General features: G+C 49.2%; 1 protein-coding gene across 3 annotated transcripts in view; it reads left to right on the top strand.

Moving 5' to 3' along the window:
• The first annotated feature begins 292 nt into the window (after nucleotides 1-292).
• Nucleotides 293-23,134, top strand: part of FHL1 (four and a half LIM domains 1) — a 28,692-nt gene continuing 5,850 nt past the window's right edge. For 2 of the 3 annotated variants that reach the window (XM_021548480.2, XM_021548479.2), the window contains exon 1: nucleotides 17,713-17,942. In XM_021548480.2, coding sequence (XP_021404155.1) covers nucleotides 17,840-17,942 — 103 coding nt within the window. In that variant the 5' untranslated portion in view covers nucleotides 17,713-17,839. Of the gene's footprint in view, nucleotides 440-17,712; nucleotides 17,943-23,134 lie in introns of those variants that run through there. The other variant, XM_021548481.3, reaches the window with a different exon arrangement.

The raw sequence follows: 23,134 nt of genomic DNA, 5'->3' as shown, positions 1-23,134 counted from the left end.
CTGCGAAGATTTTGTGCCTCATTTTCCTGGTCTGGCAGTGCAGCTGCTGGCACTTTTTTTGGGGCAGCGGGGCTGTTCCCAGCCTGCAGCATCCCACGGTTCCCATGACAGCGCTGTGCTGTTGTGGGGAACTCGGAACAGCTCTGCTGGCCAAGTGCCACCGCTGCTTGGGGTTTTCCCCCCACGGATGGTGCAGTGACCCTGGGAGGAGCTCCCCACCTCCAGCTGCTCCCCGGGCAGGATCGGTGCTCTGGGCTGGACTAAGTATTTTTTTTTTTTTTTTTTTGCCATGCACCTCCCTGCTATAAGCGTGGGAGCCGCGTCTGTCCCGCTGGACATCCCAGCGCAGCCCGGACCAAAGCGGCGCTCGGTCCATCCCTCCCCTCCTCCGGCAGCGCCGCCGCAGCGCCCGGGGCTCCGCTCTCCTCTCCGGCACGCAGTAAGCGCATCCCTCCCTCCGCCTCTCGAGCATCGTCTCGCCGAGCAGGGCAGGAGCGTTTCGGCATCCCACGCTTCGCAGATCTTTGGATTTCAGGGCTGGTGTTTGGTCTTTTCTCTGCCTTGTGACTGCTCTGCCGGAGAAGGGTTTGTGGGAGCGGGGATGGGGAGTGGGAAGCCTGTGGGTGCGTGATGTACTTCTGGAACGCTTCAGCAGGCAATTTCTCCATAGTTCGCTGAGTTAACCTCAGAAACTGCTTGTTTTGTGGGTTGTTTTGGAAATGGAATTTATCTACATTCCGGCTTCTGATTTCTCTTGCATCTTCTCTTTCTGATATGCATATTGCCTCCTGGAAGGTGGTTGTTTTGAACACTGGGGTATAAATATAACTTTTCTCTTTGCCTCCAAGTTAAACTGGGAGCATTTGCAGTGGTACTGAGTTGTGTAAGAACTGCCAGCTCTGTGCTTTCCTGGGCAGGTGATCAGATGTGCCTCTTTAAGTTTTTTAAAGAGAGCTGGGAAGGAAATAACTAAAGCAGAGACTGTTTTGTGGGGTCTCAGGTGATGTGAGGAACAATCCTGGGAGCAGGCTGGCAGTAACAGAATTGAGGTTATGGGAATGCAGGCTTTTACCTAATAATTATCACAATTTCCTCTTTCTGTATTATGGAATATCAGGCAGTTGCAGAGTTCTACAGCTGCACCCATGTGAATGCAAACACCTTTAGCTTTGTACAAATGCTGCACCCCTGTATCAATATAGATTTGGGAAGTCACTTGCATGAGTGAAGTTGTATTTGCCCTTGTGTTTGCAAGATGGGTGTTTCTGTAATTAATATTTTCTTTAGTAATTGGTCAAAAGATAAGTTAATGCGTGAGGCTCTGGTCCAGTTCATGTTGTGTAAGCAGGAGCCTGTCTGTGGTTGAGAATGGGTTGTGACTATTTTTTAAACCACTGAAATCTAGGATGTGAAATGGGAAAAACCGTAAAAACAATCCACCTACCAAATAGCCTTTTACCCTCTTTTGAGAGGAAGAATGTTTTTTAAAAACAACAACAAAACAACTTCCGAAAGGAAACTGATTAAATTCTTAAGCCATGATGTACAAAGCAAATAGCTGATCAAGCAACCAAATATGGATTTGAAACTTCAGCTTTCTTTTTGTAATGATAAGAGCACCCACATACTTCAGTGACAACACCCTTTTCTTCTTTTTACCAAACACAGCATTCTTGAATACAAACCAGTTCCTAACTTTTCCTTAAGGAGCTCAGTATATAAAAATTCCTTCTTGACTAATACCTAAAAGAAAAATGTGGGTAGGTGTTTCAGAGCTGGCACCACAAGTGCAAAAAAACCCCAACCCCTCCAGATCTCAGTGCAGCAGTAAGCCCTTTGCTCAGATTTTGGACTGTGGCTCTGAGGAAGGAGTTCAGGGCTGGGATTTTACAGCTGGTTTCTGATGTGCACTGAGGAATTTTGGCTGGGGAGGGTTTTTAGGATTGGGCCCTTGAACTGATTCTAACAGAAGTTATTCCCTGCTGTGAGCGACGGCTTGTCTCCCTGTATGTTGGTATAATTCTCTGCTTGGATGTAAACAATGGCAGCTGTTCAACAGGAGGCAATGTTTAGGGTACTCAAACAGTTGAAAATAAACACTCTCCTGCCTGTCTTGGCTGCCCTTTATTTCGGAAGCAGCTTTTCCATCGAGCTGCACTGTGAATGGAAAATCCAGATATATGGCAGGAAACAGCTGGGAGAGCCCAGTCAGGTCCCTGCTCATGGCTGTGGATAGGGAGTGATGCTGGAGGATGCCCTTCATCTGTAGTCTGAATCCTTATCACATGAATGTGGCTTCCAGTCCACACCCACTGCACTAGGATGTAACAAAAGCTTTAAGGAACTGACCTCCTTAAGCAACTTCCTTTTGTATCACAGAACAGTTTGGTTGGAAGGGACCTTTAAAGGTAAATTAGTCCACAGGGACATCTTCAACTAGGCCAGGTTGCTCAGAGCCCTGTCCAGCCTGGCCTCAAACACTTCCAGGGATGGGGCACCTACCACCTCTCTGGGCAGTCTGTGCCAGTGATTTACTGGTTTTTCCAGTGTAAAAATATCTTTCCTTGTATCTAGTCTAAATCTAATGTGTTGCAGTTGAAAACCTTTGCCCTTGTCCTATTGCAACAGGCCTTGATAAAAAGTTTGTTCCCATCTTCCTTGTGACCCCCCCTTGAAGAGCTGAAATACAAAACTGCAATAAGACCTTCCCAGAGCCTTCCCTTCTCCAGGCTGAGCAACCCCAGCTCTCCCAGCCTGTCTCCAAAGGAGAGCTGCTCCATCCCTCAGAGCACTGCACCCTTGTCTCCTCTGGATTCTCTCCTTCTTGTGCTGGACCCCAGGGCTGCACACAGCTCTGCAGGTAAGCAGAGGCAGATGTGAGCCAGGAATAATACTGTCCCCTCAGCAGCAGCCTGGGTGAATTATATTCTTTTAAGTTTATTCACCAGCCAGTGGAAGCATTGTGGGATTTGGGTAGAAAATTCCTCTGATCTTTGCTGATGGGACAAAGATCACACAAGTCTGTATTTAGTATTTCCCTTTTTGTGGTGCTGCTTAGCCCTGAAGTCCCAGGGGCATTAAATGTAGCAAGAAAAGCCTCACCACCAGCAATGTGCAAAGTTTGCCCAGGCTTTGGATTAGTTTTGATTTGGTTGCTTCTAAATCAGAGCAGCTCCCTGGAGAGCCATGGGCAGGCTCTGGTGCCAGGCTTGCACAGGGGTCACAGGGAGATGCAGATGTGTGGAGAGCTGAGCCAAGCAGTCCATGCCTGCCTGTCACCCTCGTGGTCCTCAGCCACTCTCACCTTGTGCCCTGCTGGTAGCAGAGCAAAGGTAGCAAAGCTGAGGTTTCAAATTCAATTCTTTACCTTTAGTAGGGTGGACTCACTTTTGCTTGAGCAGATAATGAAAATCATGTATATGCAATAAACCTTCCCAGAACTGACCTGTGATTTCATAAAAAAAATGCACTTTAAGTCAAAATACTACAGTTTGATTCATCGAGATCTCTTTTTATTTCACTTCTGTTATAGAAATGCACACAGGGAAAGTAACAAAGCAGAAATGTCTGAGATCAGTCATTTCGTGTCTGATTTTGGCAGAGGGAGTGTGGGAGGAAGAAAGAGATCTCATATTTCACTTAGATACTCTGTTTGGAGAGGAGTTTTAAGCAGATGGCTCTTGAGACTCTGTGACTCTAAAGAATTAAATGCTATTTAGTTAAATGCACGTTTCCACTTCTGCAGTGTGGTTTTGGAAGGACTGTGCCATATATTCTGGCTTTAGTCATTTTGTCCTTGGGTCCACTAAAAGCCCTGTTTGCAGCCACTTGGCAGGGTGTAGGACCAAAGGACTGGGGCTTCCCTGGGCTTCAGAGACAGGACATAGCCCACCTTGTTCCTCTCCCCAGAGGGCTTTAACTGGGACTTTTGTAGCTGAGCAGCCCAGAGCCAGCTCTGGGAATACCATCCCAGCTGGCTTCTGCAGGAGTGAACTGGAACCAAGAGGCTGAAGCTGGTGTGTGATGAGCATTTCTCTCTGTGAAACCTGCCCAGTCCTGTAGGCAAAACTCTGCTACCAGAAAAGGCTCATTTAGCTGCTCTCAGTGCTTCCTGCAAAGGCTTTGCTGTGCTCTGAGCTGTTGTTGGAAAGCCACAGGAAAGCCCTGGATGCCCTCCCTGCAGCACACACTGAAGTAGAAGCTGGCCCTCGATGCTTCCAGGGTGATTCAGGTTTGTGTGGTGCCAAGAATGCTGCCAGAGCAAATTCCTCCTCTCAGAGCAGGAGAACGTGGCATTTCTGTGGGACAAAGGGATGCTCCCTCTTCTGCTTCTCCAGCTTTTTCATCTCCATCAGAATAGATGGGAAATAGGGTCTGTGTCCAATGGCAAGACAGGGCTAAAATTACATTTAAAGCTTTGGAGAAAATCAAAGTAGGGCAAGAATTGCATTATAGCCATGCTGGACAGGGTTGGAAGCACTCTTTCAAAAAAAAAGGCTGAGCTAGAGTTCCCTGGAAGAAGTTTGAGAGCCAGGGCAGGGTTCCTGGCAGTTCCTGGAGCTGCAATCCAGGGTGGAAGGGCAGCTATTTTGCTGTGTGCCTGGCTGGAAACCTTCAGGCAGAGTTACAATTTTGGTTTGGATGCTGTTACAGAGCTGCATTATTTTTGTAAATAAGAAATTCAAACCCTCTTGACTTTGGACTGATGTTTTCAGGAGACCCACTTATTCCACAGATGGTTCTCATCTCTTTTCTGTTCCTTGAGGTGACCCCAGTGATTGGTGGTGTTTGCATCCCTCCTGCAGAGCTGTCTGTGGTGTGAGCTGGCAGCCAAGGTCAGAACTGTGAGGGATTGAAGGTGGTGGGACACAGCTGAATCTGTTGGGGTCAAATACAGAATGCCACTTGTCACCCAGACATCTAATGGAGAACAGGGGAAACCTATTCCAGCTGGGAAGAATTACTGCAGGGCAGCTTTTTGGCTTCCTCACTTCTAATCCCCTTCCACCCCTGGAAAGGGGACATGAGCAGAGTGGAAAAGAGGAGACTAAAATCTGCCTCACAGATTTATGATGCTTTGACATATGAGGCAGCTTCAAATCAAATATTGGCTGGCTCCAGTAGTGTCTGTCTGCTGAAATGATGGGGGTTTAAAAGACTCCTCTTCACAAGGAATTGTGTGTGCTCCATATGCCAAGGGACTCCTGGTGCAGGGATCTATAATCCACCTATTTTTCTTCAAGGTCCCTTCAGCACTGCAGCAGCTGTCCCAGAGTGTGAGGGCTCTTGTGTTACACCAGCTCTCAGCTGCAGAGGAGTTCAGAGCTTCTGGCAGAGCAAGAATTGCTCTTGCTGTTTTGCTTGGACAGAGCAAAAAATCCACTCAATCCTCCAAAACTCTCTCATATGAACCAGAGTGCTGGACATCCCTTTCTTCTTGTGCTAAGAAAAATAGAAATGGTTCATCACACTAAAGCCATGACTGGTCCAGCCCACAGTGGTTGTTAGTTGACTTTCCTGCAGGGAGTTGGCTCCCAGCTCTTCCTCAGAGCCTTCACATGGGAATATTCAGTTTTCATGTGCTTCTAGTGGTGTCTGAACAAAGACTCCCTTAACTATGACATGACCCTAAATACAGCCCCCACTACTGCAGGAGCATGCTGGGGAGGGAAGAAAATGATGTCCTTTCTTCTAAAGAAATGCCCCAAAATGTGGGAACCATCTGGACTTGGCAGGCTGCTCCCAAGGCATTTGCTGCTTGTTTACCTTGGGACTGGCTGCCCCTGGCAGTTGTTACCATCAGCCTTTCTTATCTGTTCTTTTCTATAATAAACACTGGAGCAAAGGTTTGGAATTAGTCACTTCTGAGGCACTGCCTGCCTCCCTTTCCAGCTTCTGTCTTATCGTCTGGTTTTTGCACTTCATTCTGTGCCTCTTGGTTTTCCCCTCATCTCATTGCACTGAGATAGCAAAGAGCTCTTTAAAATTCCTGGTAGGTGTGTCATCCCCAGGGCTGCAGCATCCCAGGAAACTGCTGCCTTGGGACAGCTGGGTGCACTCACAATGCTCTTGCTGTGTGCTACAGAGATTTTTCTAGCTTGATTTACTTCATCCAGGGGATGAGTTTGATGAGTTTCTGACTGATACCTGCTGAGTTCAAGAGCCCACAGTGGCAGTGTCAGGATCCCAAGAGCATTCCAGTGGCCTGGCACTGTGTCCTGCTCTTTGGTACAGCATTAACCACAGGGCACCCAGTGGTTTCAGGCAATGCAAACACAGACAGCACCTCCAGAACACAGGTGTGTGGTCCTCATCTGGACTGAGTAATTTGAGATTGTAATCCGAATACTGAGTGGCTTTGCTTCCACTCTACAAATTCCCTGGAGATGTCTAAACATTGTCCTGATGTGATCTTGCTTCTGACAGTACTATGGAGAGGCACTGATGAACAGCCCAGGGTGCAAGGATTTCCCTCTCACTCTCTCTGGTCTCATCTCACGTTAAAGATACCCAGAGCTATGTATTTCACTCAACACAAGCAAATGCATTTTCCTGTCTGCCCTTGCTCTGCCTATTGAAAAGCAGTCCTGCTTCCCCAGGCACAGCCTGCCAGTGAATGCATTTGATGTGTAATTTACTTTAGTGCCTCTGGAAATGGCCAGGATGGGATCAGGATTGGAGAGCAGCCCACGTTCACCTCACAGCAGCACAAAGGCTCCTGGTGGGGACGCAAATCTGTTCAATTCTGTCTGGATTTTTTTTGGTGGATGCTAGAACGTGTCATCCACCCCTTGCCATGATATTCCCTTCTCTCTTATGCCATTAACACCTCAGTGATTTATAACCAAAGGTGGAAACTTCGATTCTGGATCTGTCCCTGTGGTAGGATGGGTTTCCTGCAGTGGGTGGGGGACACACCATTCCTGTTTGGGGAAAGAATTGCTGATTTTTGGCTGGAGAGGATTGCAAACAGCATCCCTGTGGTGACTGTGATGTGCTGGAGAGGCTGTAACACTGGTTTGGGCTGGCAGGGGCTGCCCTAAAGGCTCACCTGCGGTGTGTGCGAGTGAAAGCCGTGCCTCACAGCTCCTTTCCTCAGGCCCACGTCGCTGGGTGAGCCCGAAGGCGGCTCTCCCTCCTCCCTGCAGAGCATCTCCTGCCCTCCCTGCTCAGTGCCGGGAAACCTCTGTGTGCTCCCCAGACACTGAGCCAAACAACCAACAAATCTCTTATAAACCAGGAGTAAGTTGTTTTGGTTACCAGGGAGATTGCCAAGTGCAAATTCAACCTGAAATAGCGATGAGCTCATCCCTGGAGCAGCCGGGGGGAAGGGGAGCCCGCGCCAGGAATGCTGGCTGCTCCGCGGACATTTGGATGCTGCGTGAGCTGTTTTGCCAAACAGCTTTTGCCTTATAAATGAGATCGTGCAGGGGATGGTGCGTGAAGCTGGCTGCCGAGATTGGGCTTTTACAATTCCTGGAAGTATGGCAATGAAATTCCTGGTGGGACTGTGGGCTGGAGAGCCTTGGGAGTGGGTTCAGGTGCTGCAGAGGTGGCCTTCTCTGCCATCTCCCCTATCCTGAAAATTTCTCCCTGTGAAAGGATTGTGGGGAAACTGAGATGCTTGATTTGTAGGTAAGGGTTGGTTCTAAGCAGCTGGTTAGGCAGGAGTGCTGACAGACTAAGCCTCTCCCTGCTGCTGCTCCAGGGGCTGGAGCAAACCTCAGCCTCTTCTGCAATATACCTGGGGCAGGAAATTGAAAATTTGGACTCTGGCATTATTTTGCCCTGAAGTGTCCCCAGTTTAAGCAGGTCAGGACTGGAGTTTTGGAGTCACCTGCTGCCAGGGCACTGTGGGAGCAGAGATTTCATTTCTGGGATGATGGAGGGGGCTCTTGTGCAGTACCAGCTGTGCCTGAGAAAGGCAGGATAAGGAGGCTGTGCTGAACCCAGTCTCTTGGCAGCCCAGGAAGGGCTCCTGTATCATCCTGCACCTTTCTCTGTTAGGACAGAGATATTTGCAGATGCACTTCACTCAATGGACTTGTATTTTTTGAAGAAGTACAACTTTTAACTGAAAAATCTGTCTGTAGGAGAAGTACTGTCTGTCCCTCTGCACCATGGTGCTGCAGGGGAGAGGCTGACAAGGCTGTGGCAGTGATCTCTGCTTGGGTTTTGCTCCTTATTGCTGAACTATCAAATACATGAAGTTGTGTAGAAATACATGAGAATACCACCTGTCTTGATGAAGCAATGCCTGAGCCCCTTACCAGAGGCCCACTGATGGATTTCAGCAAATCTTTTTAGGCATAATTACCAGTGAGTGAAAAGAGGGAACAATTATCAATGGCACAAATACAAACAAAAGCTGAACCCATGAAAACCCATGATCTGTGAACCTATTCACATGATGAAAAATCACGATCCCTTTTTTGGATTAGCTTCATAGCTTTCTGAAACAAGGGATGGAGGTTGCATCTATAAAAAGAGATTGGTTTCTGTAGGGATATTTTAGAAGTATTTTATTATAATTTTACAATCATGAGGGAGCTGTAAATTATGTGTTCTTGCAAGTCCCTTCCAGGGCTGTGGGTGGATTTTTTTCTAGCTCCTTTCTGGAGCCATGTGGGAAATGCTTTGGTGACATGACCAAGCTCCTCAGCATCACAGGGAGCTCTCAGTGCCAGCAGTGCATTCAGCCATCAGCTTCAGGGAGAGGCTTCAGGAAAGCCTGGTCCTTGGGCAGCCTGGCATCTTAAAGAAGGTGATTTTCACAGCTGGGTGAGATCTGGGTGAGACAGACAGGAGTCCACCTTTTATAGCTCAAGGTGGGCAGTGCTGTGGCCCAGGGGCTGGGCTTGATTCCGTGTGGCCCTGCTGCACAGCACAGCCCTGTGCCCCCCACCACACCCCAAACTGCCAGAGCTGAGCTGGGCAGGATGCTAAACAGCTTTAAAACCTACAAATGCCACTTGGAGCTTTTTATCTTGTGTTTTCAGCATCTCTTTGGAGATGAGACACTGCTTGTCTCATGTGACTTGTTTGCATGCAGTATCTGATGTTCCTTTGTGTCACCTCCGTGGGGTGCAGCACTGAATGTTAACATTTGGGAGCAGGACAGGCATCCCTGCAGGTCTTCCTGTGTCCTCCCCCAGTGTTTCACCTTCTTGGTATCAAGGTGTGTTTGCCTTTTGGCTGTCTCTGGGTGACTAAACCTGCTGCTGTTCTTTGCAGATCCAGAACTAAACCTAACCTTGCTCAGCCCTGGCACAAAGCAGACAAGGCTTCCTGCCAGGCTTCCTTCTAGCACGGCTGAGAGTTTCTCTCAAGGGATATAACTTTACCAAAGGGACAGCAGAGTCCTTGCTATTGCAGGAAAACTCTCCATGATTTGGAAGCCTCACCCTTTCCCCATTGTCCTGCAGCATTCCCAGAGGGACATGGTGCTTGTGGGCTCTCATGAAATGTGGTTGCACAAGCTGGTTTTAAAGGAAGGCAAACCACTGTTTCACATCTGGTTGAGCTTTTTGACAGTTTTCTCTGTCATTTGTGTGCAATTAGCACTGCTTTTCTGTCACATGGAGCCCATCCTCTAATGGCTGGATGTGGGCAGTAGCTGCAGAGCTTGCAGTGGTTGTGTTGAGAAGGGCTGGTTCTCTTTGCAGACTGTTGCTCCTTGTCCCTGAATTTATTGTCTCTCTGCTACTTGAGAAAGAAAACAAAATCATTTTTTGGGCCTGAATCCAGCCCCAGAGCAGGGGATGGCTTAATCAAACACAGAAATACTTTTACCAGCTCCAACATTGGTTTATTTCTATGTTTAAAATCAAACACTCTTTTAAGTATATTACTTTTCTTTTTCCAAAGTTTGTGTTGAATGAATGTACCCACTCACAGACTTTGCCCATTGCTCCAAGAGTCAGCACTGGTGGAAATGTTGCAGCATGCAGAGCTGCTGTGGGACTCTTGGAGGAGCATGGCAGAGGGGAAGAGCCCTTCCCTCACCTCTGAATGCCCTGGCTTGGTGGAGGGGGAAATGAAGGTATTAAATTTAGCAATTTCAGTAACCTCACCCCCCCACCCTCCTTTGGCCTGAGCTGTCTCTTACCAAGTACTGATCTTAATGTTTCCGAGACACTAAAGGAACTCGAATTTTGCTAGGTTACCAAAAAACTAGAGTGGGAGTATGCTGGGGAGGAGAATTCCCCTGCTTTCTGTTCCAAAACAGCCTCTATCCTGCAGATGATGACATTCAGCTGGGATACCAAAACCAGGGCAGGGCTCTGAAAACCATTTTGGGCTGGGACTCTGGTTTTGGCTGAAATTGAAACCTAACCCTGATGAAAGATTTAAATAGATCTGTTCCTTTTTTTTAACATTTGAACCAGTGTTTTCTAACCGACCCCACAGGTAAAGCTTTCCTGTGCAGTCCTTGCCCAGCTCTGATCTGACATATTTCCAGAGAGACTCAGGATCCTTATCACTTTATGAAAAACGAGATTTACATTCCTGTATCACACAGGCACTTTGAAAATATTATCCCTGACTCCAGATAAATGGCTCATACATTTTAATGCTGCTATTAGAAATTGAATTGGCAACATTTATCCTCAGCAGAAATTGCTCTGCAGCTCAGGGGAAAATGTACAGAGAACACTGGAGAGTTCAGAGAGCTCTTGTCATCTTGAGACGTGTGTGCTTCTGGTGCAATGTCTGCTGAATGAGAAGAGCAAGGTTTGATATGTGCCAGGGAAAGGGGAAAGCACAAGTTCATGGGCTGAGACAACAGTGGGGCTTAAAACATCCCAGAGGCTGAAAGGGGGAGCAAAGTGGTGGGGAAACATGGGCTGTTCTGGCTTGTGTGTCCCAGGGTGATGTGGAGATGTTGCACACAGGTGCTTTATTTGCTGTCTTAGTAAGTGTAGAGAAACTGAGCTGATGAGTGCTGCCTTAAGCTGGCAGGTGAGTGAAGTGCTGCTGAGGTGCTCAGGTTGGTGACAGAAGCAGCAAGGAAGTGCAACAAAGAAACCCATTCAAAACAGGTTATTTTAGAACAAAGTCTTTTTAATGGTGAATAAACTTGCAAGAACTGGCTGTTCTCTGCTCCTCTCAGGGGATGTGGCCTTTGAGGAGCACTTCACATTGGGCTGCAGGACATCAAGTCTGCAGCCTCTGGGCTGGGAGCTCCTGCTCCTGAGAGTGGAGGGAGGAGGAGGGACACAACTTCCAAAATACTCCATGTGGTACCAAAGAAGCACTTGTGAATCTGAAGCCACTCCAAGGTGAAATTTCCACTTCTCCTGCCCTTGTTTGTGCAATGTGACCCAGCCTGGGCCAGCCTTTGTGGTGGGTGTTGGGGTGCCAGGAGGTTGACTTCTTCTTCCATTTTAAACTGCACTTATCTGAAGCTGGAAGTTAAACCTTCCTAAAGTAGAGTTTTATGAAAATAACTCTTGTGACTAATCCAACCCCTTAGGCCTTGCTGGAGGAGACTGTGCAGCTTTGTTTTCCCTTGTAAAGAATGCTCAGCATATGTCCTGACAATTAGTCAGAGTGCCCAAAAATACCCATCAGCCCTGCAAACTGATCCCCTTCAGCTCCTGGAGCTGAGACAGACACAGGGTTATGCACTGTGGGGCTTTGGGAGAGGTTATTTTTAAAGTGGCCACATAACAGGGGTGATCTGGTCCTTTCAGCCACCAGCTCTGGCTAACAACTGAGGGTGCAGACAGCCAAATGTTAATCTTGCTCGAGGCGACTGTCCTGCCCAGGGTATTGGGCTGCTTCTCCTGCTAAAGCATGTGCCAGTGCTGGCTCTGTCAGCTCTAAATCAGTGCTGAGGGCATGGCCCCGTGGCCTGTGCCAAGTTTGGGCAGTGCTTTGATGGTGTGCTGGATGCCAGGGAGTCTTCCCTACTGGCATGCCAACGCTTGGAAGGGCACGTCCTCATCAAAGATGTGGCCTGTCTTCCCTTAGCCAGACAGCCCCTCTTGAGGGATTTTGCTTTGCCCTTCTCTGACCACCTGAGCTGAAGATTTCTATCCTCAGTGTCTCTCACATGCTGAATTTCTGGAGAACATTTTGCCAGAATCACAGTCCATCCACAAACAGCTCTTGCTTCTCTTCCCTTGAAAATCAAGATCTGTAAGGGGAAATACCAAGGCTCCTTGGGGCCACTGAGTGTGGGGATTTGGCTTGTCCTCTGTTCTGGGCAGGCAGAGGATGAAGGTCTGCAGAACCATCTGCTCAGCAGCTTCCTGGGAACACGGTATTTTGCTAGAAAACATCACATGGAAAGCATTCCCAGGCTTTGGAGTAAGAGCTAGGGCACAGCCTGCAGCACCCACCTTGAGTCTTCCTTGCTGCCAGGTGCTGTTGGATAAACACAGGAGGGTGTCAGGGGATGCTGGAGAGCATGTGTGTTGTAGCTGATGTCTGCTGCTAATCTCTGACTCCTAGTGGGTAGATTTCCAAGGAATGACCCAGCTTTCAAGCAGTGAAGCAAACCAGTAGCTGAACTTCCTTCCATGAGCTGTTTAACCTCACTGAGGCAGGGCACTGCCAGCCAGCTGCTGTGCCCATGAGAAGGAACTGGGAGCTTAGAAGTGCAGAGATCCTGCTGGACACTGTGAAATATTATTTCAGTGATGGCTCACTCTCTGCTTGGTGAAGCCCTGACATGAGCATTTATTGTGTGGGTATGGCAGGATTATATTGCTGTGCCTGTTCCTCACACCTCATCTGTCCTGGGAAAGACTGCTGTGCTGCTTGGCTGGCTCACTGTGGGATTTATTTGATGGGGATTTGAGTTACTTTTCTCAGCTCTGAGGCCAGGGCTAAGCCACCAGGGGAAAGCTGTGACTGGCAAATATCTGCCTCACGTTTGGCTCCACTGGTCATTCCCCCTGCCCATGAATGCAACTAAACTTGAACAAAGAAAGACCTAAAGTTGGCCTAAGGAGCTCACTGCCCTAAGTGTGAAGCTTTGGGGTAATAGGCTGGGGAATAACTGAGGTGGGGTGCAGCTGGTTGGCCCCATGAGGTTTCTGAATCAGACCAGTACATGTGGCAGTACATGTGGCCCTGTCTCCCAAGAGGAGTAGAGGAAGTTTTGTCTCCCCTCAGGGCTGTATGACCTTCATGGACATGTTCACACCTGTGGTCTTCACCTTGCAGTCCATGAAGGGGGCTCAGCCCACTGCTGCACACTCACAGCAGAAGGACTTGGCAGACAGAGCTGGGAAGAGAAACACAGCTCACGTTTAAGCAAGTGCATCTAAAGACTAAGACATCTGTCTTTCTAAGATATTTTTTAAAAATCTTCAATCTTTTGGGGCTGTCCCTTTTTGAGTGTGCACTGAAGGTCTAAATCTAACTGCTGGGACTACAGCAGGCACTCAACATCCTTTGATGCTGGGAGATGCAGCCTTGGCATCTTATCTGCAATGCAAGAAAGAGGACTAGGGATAGGAGGAAGTTGACTTTATTTTGGAGCTGATTCAAAACCAGCTCTGCCCAGAACCTGCTGCAGCCTCTCCTCTCCCCAGTCTTCTCTGGAGCCAGGGGTTGCCATGCTTTGTTTGATGCCTGCATCCCACCACACTGTCATAGCCAGAATGGGGAACAGGAGCTGAACAAAGCTTTGGGACTACAAAGCAGCTCCTGATTTATGCACAGACACTCCCCCCAGGCCCCAGTGTCACTTGGCTCCAGCAGCAGTGAGAGGTCTGCCATGTCAGCAACAGGTGATGGGGAGAAGTGCCAGTCAGGAGCGTGTGTGGAGGGGAGCCACAGAGCAGATGGCAGCAGGGAAATAAATTTGGAGCTGCCATGGGAATGGTCCTGGAAACAGTCCAGCCTGTAGATGGAGGCAGATGGGGAAGGACTTGGTTTATATCTCTTCCTGGTTTTGCTTTTTTTCAGATGGGCTCTGTTATCTCTTGACCATTCCTTCCTAATTATTATGCCCTTATCCCTTTTTTCCCCCCTTCTTATCCTGTCTTCTTTTCCGCCTTTTGTTTTTACTCACACTCTGTTTGAGCTCCTGGGCCTGCTTCCTTATAAATCTATTCCCAGTTCCTCTACCCCTACCTTCAGAGCTGGCCCAAAAAACTTCCTTTGGCACTGAAAGGCTCAGCTTGCTGCTGTGACCCAGCTGTGAGCTGGACCTCAGCCTGGAAGAATCCTGCTTTTGCCAGGTCTTGCCACTTTCCTTCTCTACTGTCCCTCTGAGCTGGTTCCCTGGGAGCACCAGGGGCTCACCTGGTACCTGGGGTGTTCATTCCCCTGTCCCTGCAGGGATGTCCTTGCTGGCTTTGCTCTGGATGTGGGCACAGCCCAGCCGTCTCTGCCCTGTGCTCCTGTGAGTGCCTGTGGGATGCTTCAGGGGTGCCAAGGCACAGCCTTGTGCACAGAGCTGGATTTGAGACTTCCAGAGCATTTTTGGGATATTTCACTTTCATCAAAACTGTCCAGTTTTGAAAGGACGAGGTGGAAAATTCCCTTTGTGGCTCAGGTGTGAGTGTGCCATGCAGGGTCTCTGGCTGGGGGCAGTCCAGTCTGGATATCCAAGCACTGCTCTGCAGTGCCTGCTCCTGTGCTGGAGCAGGAGGCGTGTTGGATACCGAGTGCTTGGAGAGCTGGATCAGCTCCCAGTGCCAGTCCTTGTGCCAAACCTGTCCAGCATTTCTGTGGCACTGGGGACTGCTGCCTCTTATGCCTCTCTGATGGTTCAGCTACACCTGTAAAGATCTTTTCCTTGGAGAGAGCTGTATCTGTGTCCTCTCTTCTCTCAAACCCAACTCTCTTATTGGTGGTCTAACTGCAAACTTTGCCTTTATACTAAAACAAAGAACTGATTTTAAAAACAGTTTTATTTCTGCCTCAGAAGAGCCAAGGAAGTTTATAGCTGAGATCTGTTGGGCAGGAGTGCTTTTCTGTGGGAAGAGACACACACGCAACCTGAGACATATAAAATAAAAATTGATCTGCCCTCAGACAGGAAGGGCAGGGAGCACTGTAGGACTCTCATTTTCTGGGGAGCCTGGTGAATGGCAGTGTGCTCTTCTGTGCAGGTGCACTGTGCATTGCCAGCAGCATGTATGGAAGCAGGAGGCACAGCATTACTTTAGGAGGTGCACAGGTGCTCTGCTGCTGGTATTTACTGCTGCTTTCTTTGATGATGGTGACTAATAGTTCATCAATGCCTGGCTTAGAGCAGCTCTCTTTAGGAGTTTCTGCCTGTTGAATGACAGCAGGATGTGTGAGCAAGCTGAGAGACCCAGACCTTTTCTGGAAGGATTCTTGGGGCAAGGAAATACTCTGGAAATCACAACGTGAATCATTTGTTTATCCGAGTGGATGACACTATGCCCCAGCCATGCTGCTCTGCAGTTGGACCTGCTGGGTGGGATCAGTGTGTCCAGGGCAGCTCCCTGGAAAACCTACAGGACAGGTTTAATGTTAAAAACATGACATCCCAAGCCTGCTGTGCCCTGCTGTGCATTCCCTGGTGTATTTGTAGCACTTTTCCCTCTGGGACCTGTGGGTGCCTGGTGCACAGACAAGGCTCAGGCAGGGCTGCCACACCTCTGTTCTGGGGCACCCTCTCTTTCCTGGAGGTGTCTACTCCTTGACACGTTTCATGGGGCAATGATGTCTCTCCTTGGCACTTGTGCTACATCTGCACCACCTTTGTGTTTAATCACCTGGGTTTGTGTGGATGAGGAGAGTCTTGGGCAGGAAAAGTGAATTGTCCAAAGTTATCTGGCTAAAACCAAGCAAGAAACCAAGAGCAGCAGTAAGGTTGTTCCTTTCCTGTTGCTGGACCAGGAGACCACAGATTCAAGCAAAATGGCTTTAATTAAAGTCTGCTCTGGGAGATCAGAAGGGGCTTTGCAGAGTAAGCTGTGCCAGGAGCTCCATAGGCATCCACACGTCTGGGTCTCTCTTGTTTCTTGGCCAAACGTTTCCCTTCTCCTCTCTCCTCCAGCCCAAGCCTGTTGTGGTGCTGTGGACACACGTGTGTTTGTGCACATGAAACGACATCCAAGTGTCCATCCCTGCTCTCCACAGCCCTCTGCAGCTGCCAAACTGCTGCTGGTTGCAGCCACCTCTGCTCGGGGTGTGGCAGCCACTGGCACTGCACAGAGACTCTGCTCTATCAGCCAGGATGGGAGCCAAGGCTTCTGAGGGAAATACCTGGGCATTCTGGGGAAAGCAGGAAATGACAGCTGGGTGGGAGGGTGCCAGAGCTTTGTGTAGGGAGCTAGAAAGGAATGAGAATGGTTAATGGTGCAAACTCTATGTGCATTGCCAAAAATGAACTCATGTCTGTAAATATTACACTGCGCACAGCAAGATTAGAACAGGAAAATACGAGTTGTTAGGGTTCCTGTTGCCATCTGAATTATGCAAACAATTTGCTGGAGTTTATAGATGAGCTGGGGCAGAATAACATTGTGTTTTTCCTCGCCAAAGTGTTTCAGTGCATTAGTATTTTAGCACGTTTCCCAGCCTCAGTGTGCTGCACCAGTGGATGCATTCTGTGCTCTTTGGAATGGCACGCTGTCAGGAGTGGCCTTTTCCAGGCCATGTTGGAAACTTGGAGATGTCAGGATGCTGGTGAGATGCTGAGCCTGGGCACATGCTGCCTGGGGGGCTAGGATGGGTGTGAAGGCTCAGGGAGTCACCAAGGCCAGTGCTGAGGCTGGAGACTGCACGTGTGTGTGGCTGAGGAGCTCTTGGGAAGCAGAGATGTTCCTGGCTGTAGCAGGGCTGCTCTTCAGAGGCCAGACACCACCACGATGGGCTTCCTGGAAGGAATGATAAACATTGGCTCTTCCCAGTGGCTGTCAGGGAGGTTCAGTGACTTTCCCACGGCCGTGCAGTGCGTCAGTGGGAGGCAGGATTGGCAGCTGGGTGTCCTGGCCCCTGGCCCTGAGCGTCCCCGGCAGTTGCATAACTCGGGGTGAGTGCGGGGCTGCGGAGCTGCTGCAGCCTGGGGGTCCCCACAGGAGTGACCCCGAGCCATGGCTCCCTCCCCTCCTGCTGTGACTTGGGTGGAAACAGGTTGGCTGGAATCATGGAGCTGAGATCTTCCTGAGAGCTTTGGGAACACCTGAGTCTAGAGGACAGAGGTATGAGCCAGTGCCTCTAAAGCCATGCTAGATGCTAGAGAAGCCCCATATCATGACACCCATCTTTCTAAGTGCTGCTCTTAAGGGATTTGCTCCCTTTGAGCAGTTAATGCTGTGAGCTTCCTTAAGGAAAAAGTTGGGGAAGGACCAGGAATGGCAGTTTTACTGGCAGTGAAACTTCAGCATGACCTCCATGTTGGCAGCAAGTCCAACCCATCCATGAATGTATGTGCTGGTGTTTCTGTGGGCTGTCAGCTCAGTCCCCAGGGGTACAGCCACATCCTCTCTGGGCCAGAAGACAGCTCCTCGCTGGCTACTGGGGCTGCAGCCCCCTGGCCCCCGCGGGGCTGCGATCACCTCTTCTCTTCAGCCATGGCAGAGCAGCATTCATGTTGGGTCTGTAATTTAGCTTGGGACTGTTACGAGACACAATCTCACTCTAAAGCCAAGGCCAAATAGTACCAGCATGGGGTCAAGTTCATGAGTTCATTCTGCCTTTGGGACTAATTTGGGTGCTGAGTAGCTGGGCAGGTATTTGACTGTTGCCTGCAGAGACCTAGAGGTCTCAGGATCCTATTCTTCTCCCTCAGATCACCTAAAATGGTAAGAATTTCCAAGGGGGATTAAGGTTGAGATCTCTGGGGAGGGGAGTGGACATCTGGTAGGAGTCCTGTCCATATTAATAGCCTCCGTTTAAATGTATGTTATCAAATGGGGCAGCTCCTTATCAGCCTGTGAACTCCATTACCTGCGGGGCTGCTGGTGACTTTGGGCTGCTGGCCATGGCTTTCCACAGGCACACAGGTACAGTGGGTGTGGGAGTACACCTGGTAAATGGGGAGGAAAGTTTTGCTAAAAGGCTCCTGTGCCAGAGAAAGAACTTTGAATGCAGACCTAAACCTCAGCAATCTGCAGCTGTAACTTCTGATGGCAAACGGGCTGATAACCAGTGGGAGACTGGTGCTGGAGCAGAGTGCTGGTGGTGGCCTCGTTTGTTTTGTGAAATGCATTGGATTTTAAATGTTTTTGTATCTGCTTCTGTGGGAAGGCTGGGGGTTAGCTGTTATTTGAGAAAGACTTGGTGAAAATAGGGGACAACACTCCTCCTTGCTGCAAGTTTATTGCAGTGAGCAGAGAAACCCAGAGCAGAGGGGAGACCAGTGTGTAAACCCAGATGGTTTTCTCTGCTCTGGTGGGAAGTTTGTGATTAGTCCCTCTTCTCTGTTTGTCTTTTAGTTCAGATGGGCTGACCCTTACTAGTGACAGGAAAATGTTAATTTTTCCATTAACACTGACAGGAATCTCAAGATCATATTTTACATGTCTACATGGCATGCAGCTCTGTGGTGTCTTCCCATCCTGCCTCATTCCTCTAGCCCTGCAGCTGAAGACAATCAGAAGCTCTTTGGGGGTTTTGAAAGCCTATCTCACTCTTAGCAGCTGTTTTTGTGCATATCCAGGGTGTATTCACAGCACAGTGGCGGTGCCATTGCATCTCTTGGTGAGGCACACCCCGAGGGTGGATGTGCCTGGGGACAGGGTGTCAGTGTGGGGCACAGCTCCTGTGGGCACCAAACTCAGCTGCTGCACCAGGAGCCAGGGGTGCTTGTGAGACTTGGGAACAGGGAGCCCCCTCAAAGCTGGGCAGAAAAGGCACAGTTTGCTGCTCAGCTTCCTGCTCAACTTCCCAGGACGAGGCACATGCGAGAGGCTGCTTGCACAGCACAGAACTGCTCAGGATTTGCTTGTGGGATGCACATACAGGTTATGCAGGACACCAGTGTGAGTAAATCTGACTTCTGTGGTATCATTTGATATAAGATGTTTAACTTCAGCCCACAAGACTGAGCAGTGCTGTAGCATCCTTCCATTACACTCCCAGCTATATAATTTTTTTCTTTCTCATCTTCCTCAGAGGATGTCCCCTGGGGCAGGAACTCACAGACTTGATGGTGTGTTGTAATATAAAATGCTGCAGGGTGTTCTGAGCAGATGCTGAAGTTGGACTGCTGCTGCCAAACAGTCACAGGACAATGTCTGATCCTGCAGTCCACTGGGAACCCCAGGGCAGCCGTGGGGGTATCACAGTGCCTGCTCAAGGTGGGGCTGGATCCTCCAGAGCAGGAGGAAATCTCATTTTGGCACCTGGGAGCCCCTGGGTGTGAGAAGGGCACCCAGCTGCTGAGGTGGGGCAGACCAGTGCTTAGCTGGGAACATAGTAGTCGGGTCTCAAAAACAAAACTTAATGCAGCCACAGAGTTAATTAATGGACAGGACTTGTTTTGTTTTGAAAGGTTTGGACTTTGCTGCTTAAACTCTGCCTAAAGTGCTCAGCTTTACTTGAGGCAGTGGTGCCTTGTTAGCCTTCACTGAGCTCTGCACTGAGTGCCAAAGCAATCCCTGGGGAAAGTGTTTGCGGGGCTGGGCCAGTGATTTTTAATAAATGGCACGTCCCTACTTCCCTGGGGAACTGTGAAGATTTAGTAATGACTGGGATGTGCTCACACATGGTGGCAATAGGACTGTAGGGAATGTTACTGGCAACTGCCTGAGGAACTTGGAGCTGTTCTTGCTCTAAATAAAGAAGCTTTCATTTTATCAACAGATTAATTTTTGAATTATAGAGTATGAGACTCGCACGTGCCCCAGCCTGGCAGTGGGAGAGCACAGCTCTGGTATTTTCAAAAATACCAGAACAAAAACGACCTATAAGAGATTTCTTTCTTTCCTTGGGCTTTGCAAATGTTGGTTGCCCAGGGCATTGTGCCAGTACAGTCCTGAGTGTCACTTTGCATTTGGGATTAACAGGACCCTTCTTTTAAGGGTTTCCCAGGTATTTATAGCAAACCATGCGACCTTGCATAGAGGAATGCTGAGAATAGTAACTCAGGTGACAGAGCAGGGCTGCCAGGACTGATCTGAAACAGGCAGGTGTAGCCAGTGCCTGGCACTGTGGGGCTGTGTACTCAGTCTGCTGAGAAAAAATAAAACTAATGTAGAATCACAAAGCACTTTTTTCTCCATGTGCAACTGTGTGTAGGGCAGAGGGTTAACAACTCCAACCTCATCTTCTTTCTTAAGTGGCAGAATAATCTGTAAAGTGTAAGTACAGTTTCTCTGGTTGTGTTTAGAGACTACACTTCAAGTTCTTCTTGGTGGTTTATCACATTTAAACATATTCCCCAGAGACGTTAACACATAGCCTGTGCTAAGTGCTTTGCTTATCAGCTGTGCTTCAGCTTCCTTCCCTGAATGCTTTGGTTCCATTTATTGTGCAAACCACTGTGATGCTGCTTTGGGTTTTTGGCTGAACTGGGATGAACCAGCCCAGGGTGATGCAGGAGCCCAGCGGGAGGCAGGGGATGTGTGCATGCAGCAGTTTTTGTGGGGTGGCACTGCTTAGGCCTTACCTTTCCGTGCAAAGCTGGCTGTGCTGCAGGGTGCAGATGTGGCCCTGACCCTCAGCACTGTGATTCCTTGGTGTCAGCACCACTTGAGGTGTCTGGAAGCCCCTGGGGCCCAAGGGTTTGAGATCTCTGAAGGATAGAAGGTGTGGCTGTCCAAGGGCTGTTCTTGTGGAGCAGAAGATGCTTTCAGGGGACAAGTGGCCAACTGGCACCTCTGTGGTCAGGTAAATGTTAGGGCTGTATTCCAGTGGGTCTTTGTGCCAAATACCCTGATATCTGAGAAGGCCACTGGCCTGGCCTTCTGCCCCCCAGCTGTAGCCAAATCCATCAGGGAGCTGCATTTAGAGAACACCCTGCCAGGGCTGCTGGGACAGGGACACCTTGCTTAGACTGAGATTTGTTTCTGGAAGTATGGCTGTATTCTTCTTCTTATTGAGGGTTCTCTAGGCTATTTAAGGCTGGGCACATTCTGCATTTTCCACTCCCCCCAGCTGCCTGTGCTCACTGATTTCACCTGCTTCTCTCCAGCAGACAATCCTGGGCACATGCCTGGGAGGGGGAATAGTTCCAGCCTGTCCATACTCTTCCTCTCTGTGGCCTCAGTGTCAGACTGGCCTGGGGTTTGGATCAGTGCATGTCCTCATGGTGATTCTCCTGGGGCTAAACAAGAGACACACGACCAGGATATCACCTTGGGAGATGCCAGTCTGGTGTGAAGGTACAGCCACAGAAACTTGTGTTCAAGTGACATCCAAGCTAAAACATCTGCATGTACTGCTCTCATTTTCAGCACAGCAGTGTGAAAAGAAGCACAGAGGTTCAGTGCTCTGGGTTTTAGTGGTAGTTTGGTGAGTGCTCTCCCTGGTTTTGGGTTTCTGTAGCACTGTTGAACTCCTGTTGTGGATCCCTACTCTGTGCTCGGCATCTGCTGCATTGCTCAGATGGGAAGTGATGATGAGGGCACTGAATAAGACCCTGAGAAAGTGATGATTTTTCCATGTACCCACTGTACCCTTAGTTTTATAACTTGCCTATTTTTCAGAAAGTAAATTCCAGTTAATATACCTTGAAGCTCTGGAAAGTAGTGCCGTGGGGACCTGTGCAGCTGGAGGGAGAGCAGGTTATTAAGGAGATAACTCCAAACCCATGACCTGCTGCCAAGCAAGCTTTAGAAATACATTTATTTTTATACAGAGCACGAGAAATATCTGCTCTGTTTACCTTCCATGAGAGGGGACAGGACTGCTGAGGGGACCAGCTGCAGGATACTAAATGAAGTTGAGCTCTGAAGAGTCCACAGATGTTTGCTCCATTTGGGGAAAATAATCTGGTGGTCTCAGCACAGCTGCTGCTGTCCTGGGGCTCCACTCTGCCACAAACTGGTGGTTTCAGGGCTCATGAGCACCATGCCTTGGTGGGCTGCTCTGGGCTCTAGACACGGCACGGGTGAGCAGAGCCCATGAGCAGCCAGCACACTTGCAGGGACAATGCGACCACTGCATCTTCACTGCAGGCAAGGGGACAGAGGTGCCTTTCCTGGCTCTAGATCAGGAATTCAGGAATGATAGGCTGAGGGCAGGAAGCCTCTGGAAAAGCTGGAAGCAAATTCATGCCCCTGCCTGTGCAGGAGAGGGGCTCTCTGGTGTGAGATGGCAGGAGGCAGGCAGAAGCTGCTTGCACAGCCCAGTCTGGGGGCTCCAGGCCCGGTGTTAATTTGCCTGTGGAGCTCCAGAGCTGCTGTGATAAATGTGTCTCACATTAGCAAGTGATGTGTTACATGGCAACATGGGGCTGTGTTGCTCCCCGAGCCATACTTTCAAGATTATATGTTCAGGCTGAAAGCAACCTTAAACTTGAGATCAGGGGCATTTCAATACCATTTGCCCTGGACTCTGCAATTGCATTTCTTCCAAATAAAACTCATCTGCTTGCTAGCTCTGCAGAGCTGGTGGTGGCTCACATAGTTTCCATGTTTCCCAGCTGTTTATCCATTTCATTTGCTTGAACAGGTACCTCAAAGCCCTTGGTGTAGTTGTCAGCAGGACATGGCATCCTTGCCAAGGGTTTATTTCCAGATCTTGGTCCCTCCACAAAGTACAATTCCTACCAGTTCAGCCTCCAGCCTGCCTCTGCCAGTTTTAGGGGCAGGAACAGGCTGTGAACAGAGCCTCCACCTCTGCTGCAGCCTGCCTATGTGAAACATTTCTTTAGGGCTCTCTGTCCTGCTCTCTGAAATATAAATCCTTCAACTTGTTCTGGCCCTATGTTATTGAGAGGGTGACAAAGAGGAGATAGTGTGATGACTCTTGGATTTTAAAGCCTGCAAGGTGACAGTGTGAGTCCCACTCCTCCTGTGCCCAGATAAGGCAGATGCTCTGCTGTGATGGCAAAGTGTTCATGTGCAGGCTCCTCTGGCTTTGTACCCAGCAGTGCTGGGCTGTTCCTGGCGTGCTGCAGTGGTCTGGTGAGGTTGGGCCCTGTAGCTGATGGTACATCTGGAATTACTGGGGTGGACAAGTGTCCATGAAAACCTGTGACCAGGCCCTTAGGTCATGACAGGGCAGACCAAGAGCATCCTGCAGCCAAGGG

The sequence above is a fragment of the Lonchura striata genome, chromosome 14 (assembly GCF_046129695.1).
Source record: "Lonchura striata isolate bLonStr1 chromosome 14, bLonStr1.mat, whole genome shotgun sequence".
Lineage (NCBI taxonomy): Eukaryota > Metazoa > Chordata > Aves > Passeriformes > Estrildidae > Lonchura > Lonchura striata.
Note: the sequence above shows the minus strand (reverse complement) of the source record. Positions and strands in the feature narration are given on the sequence as shown.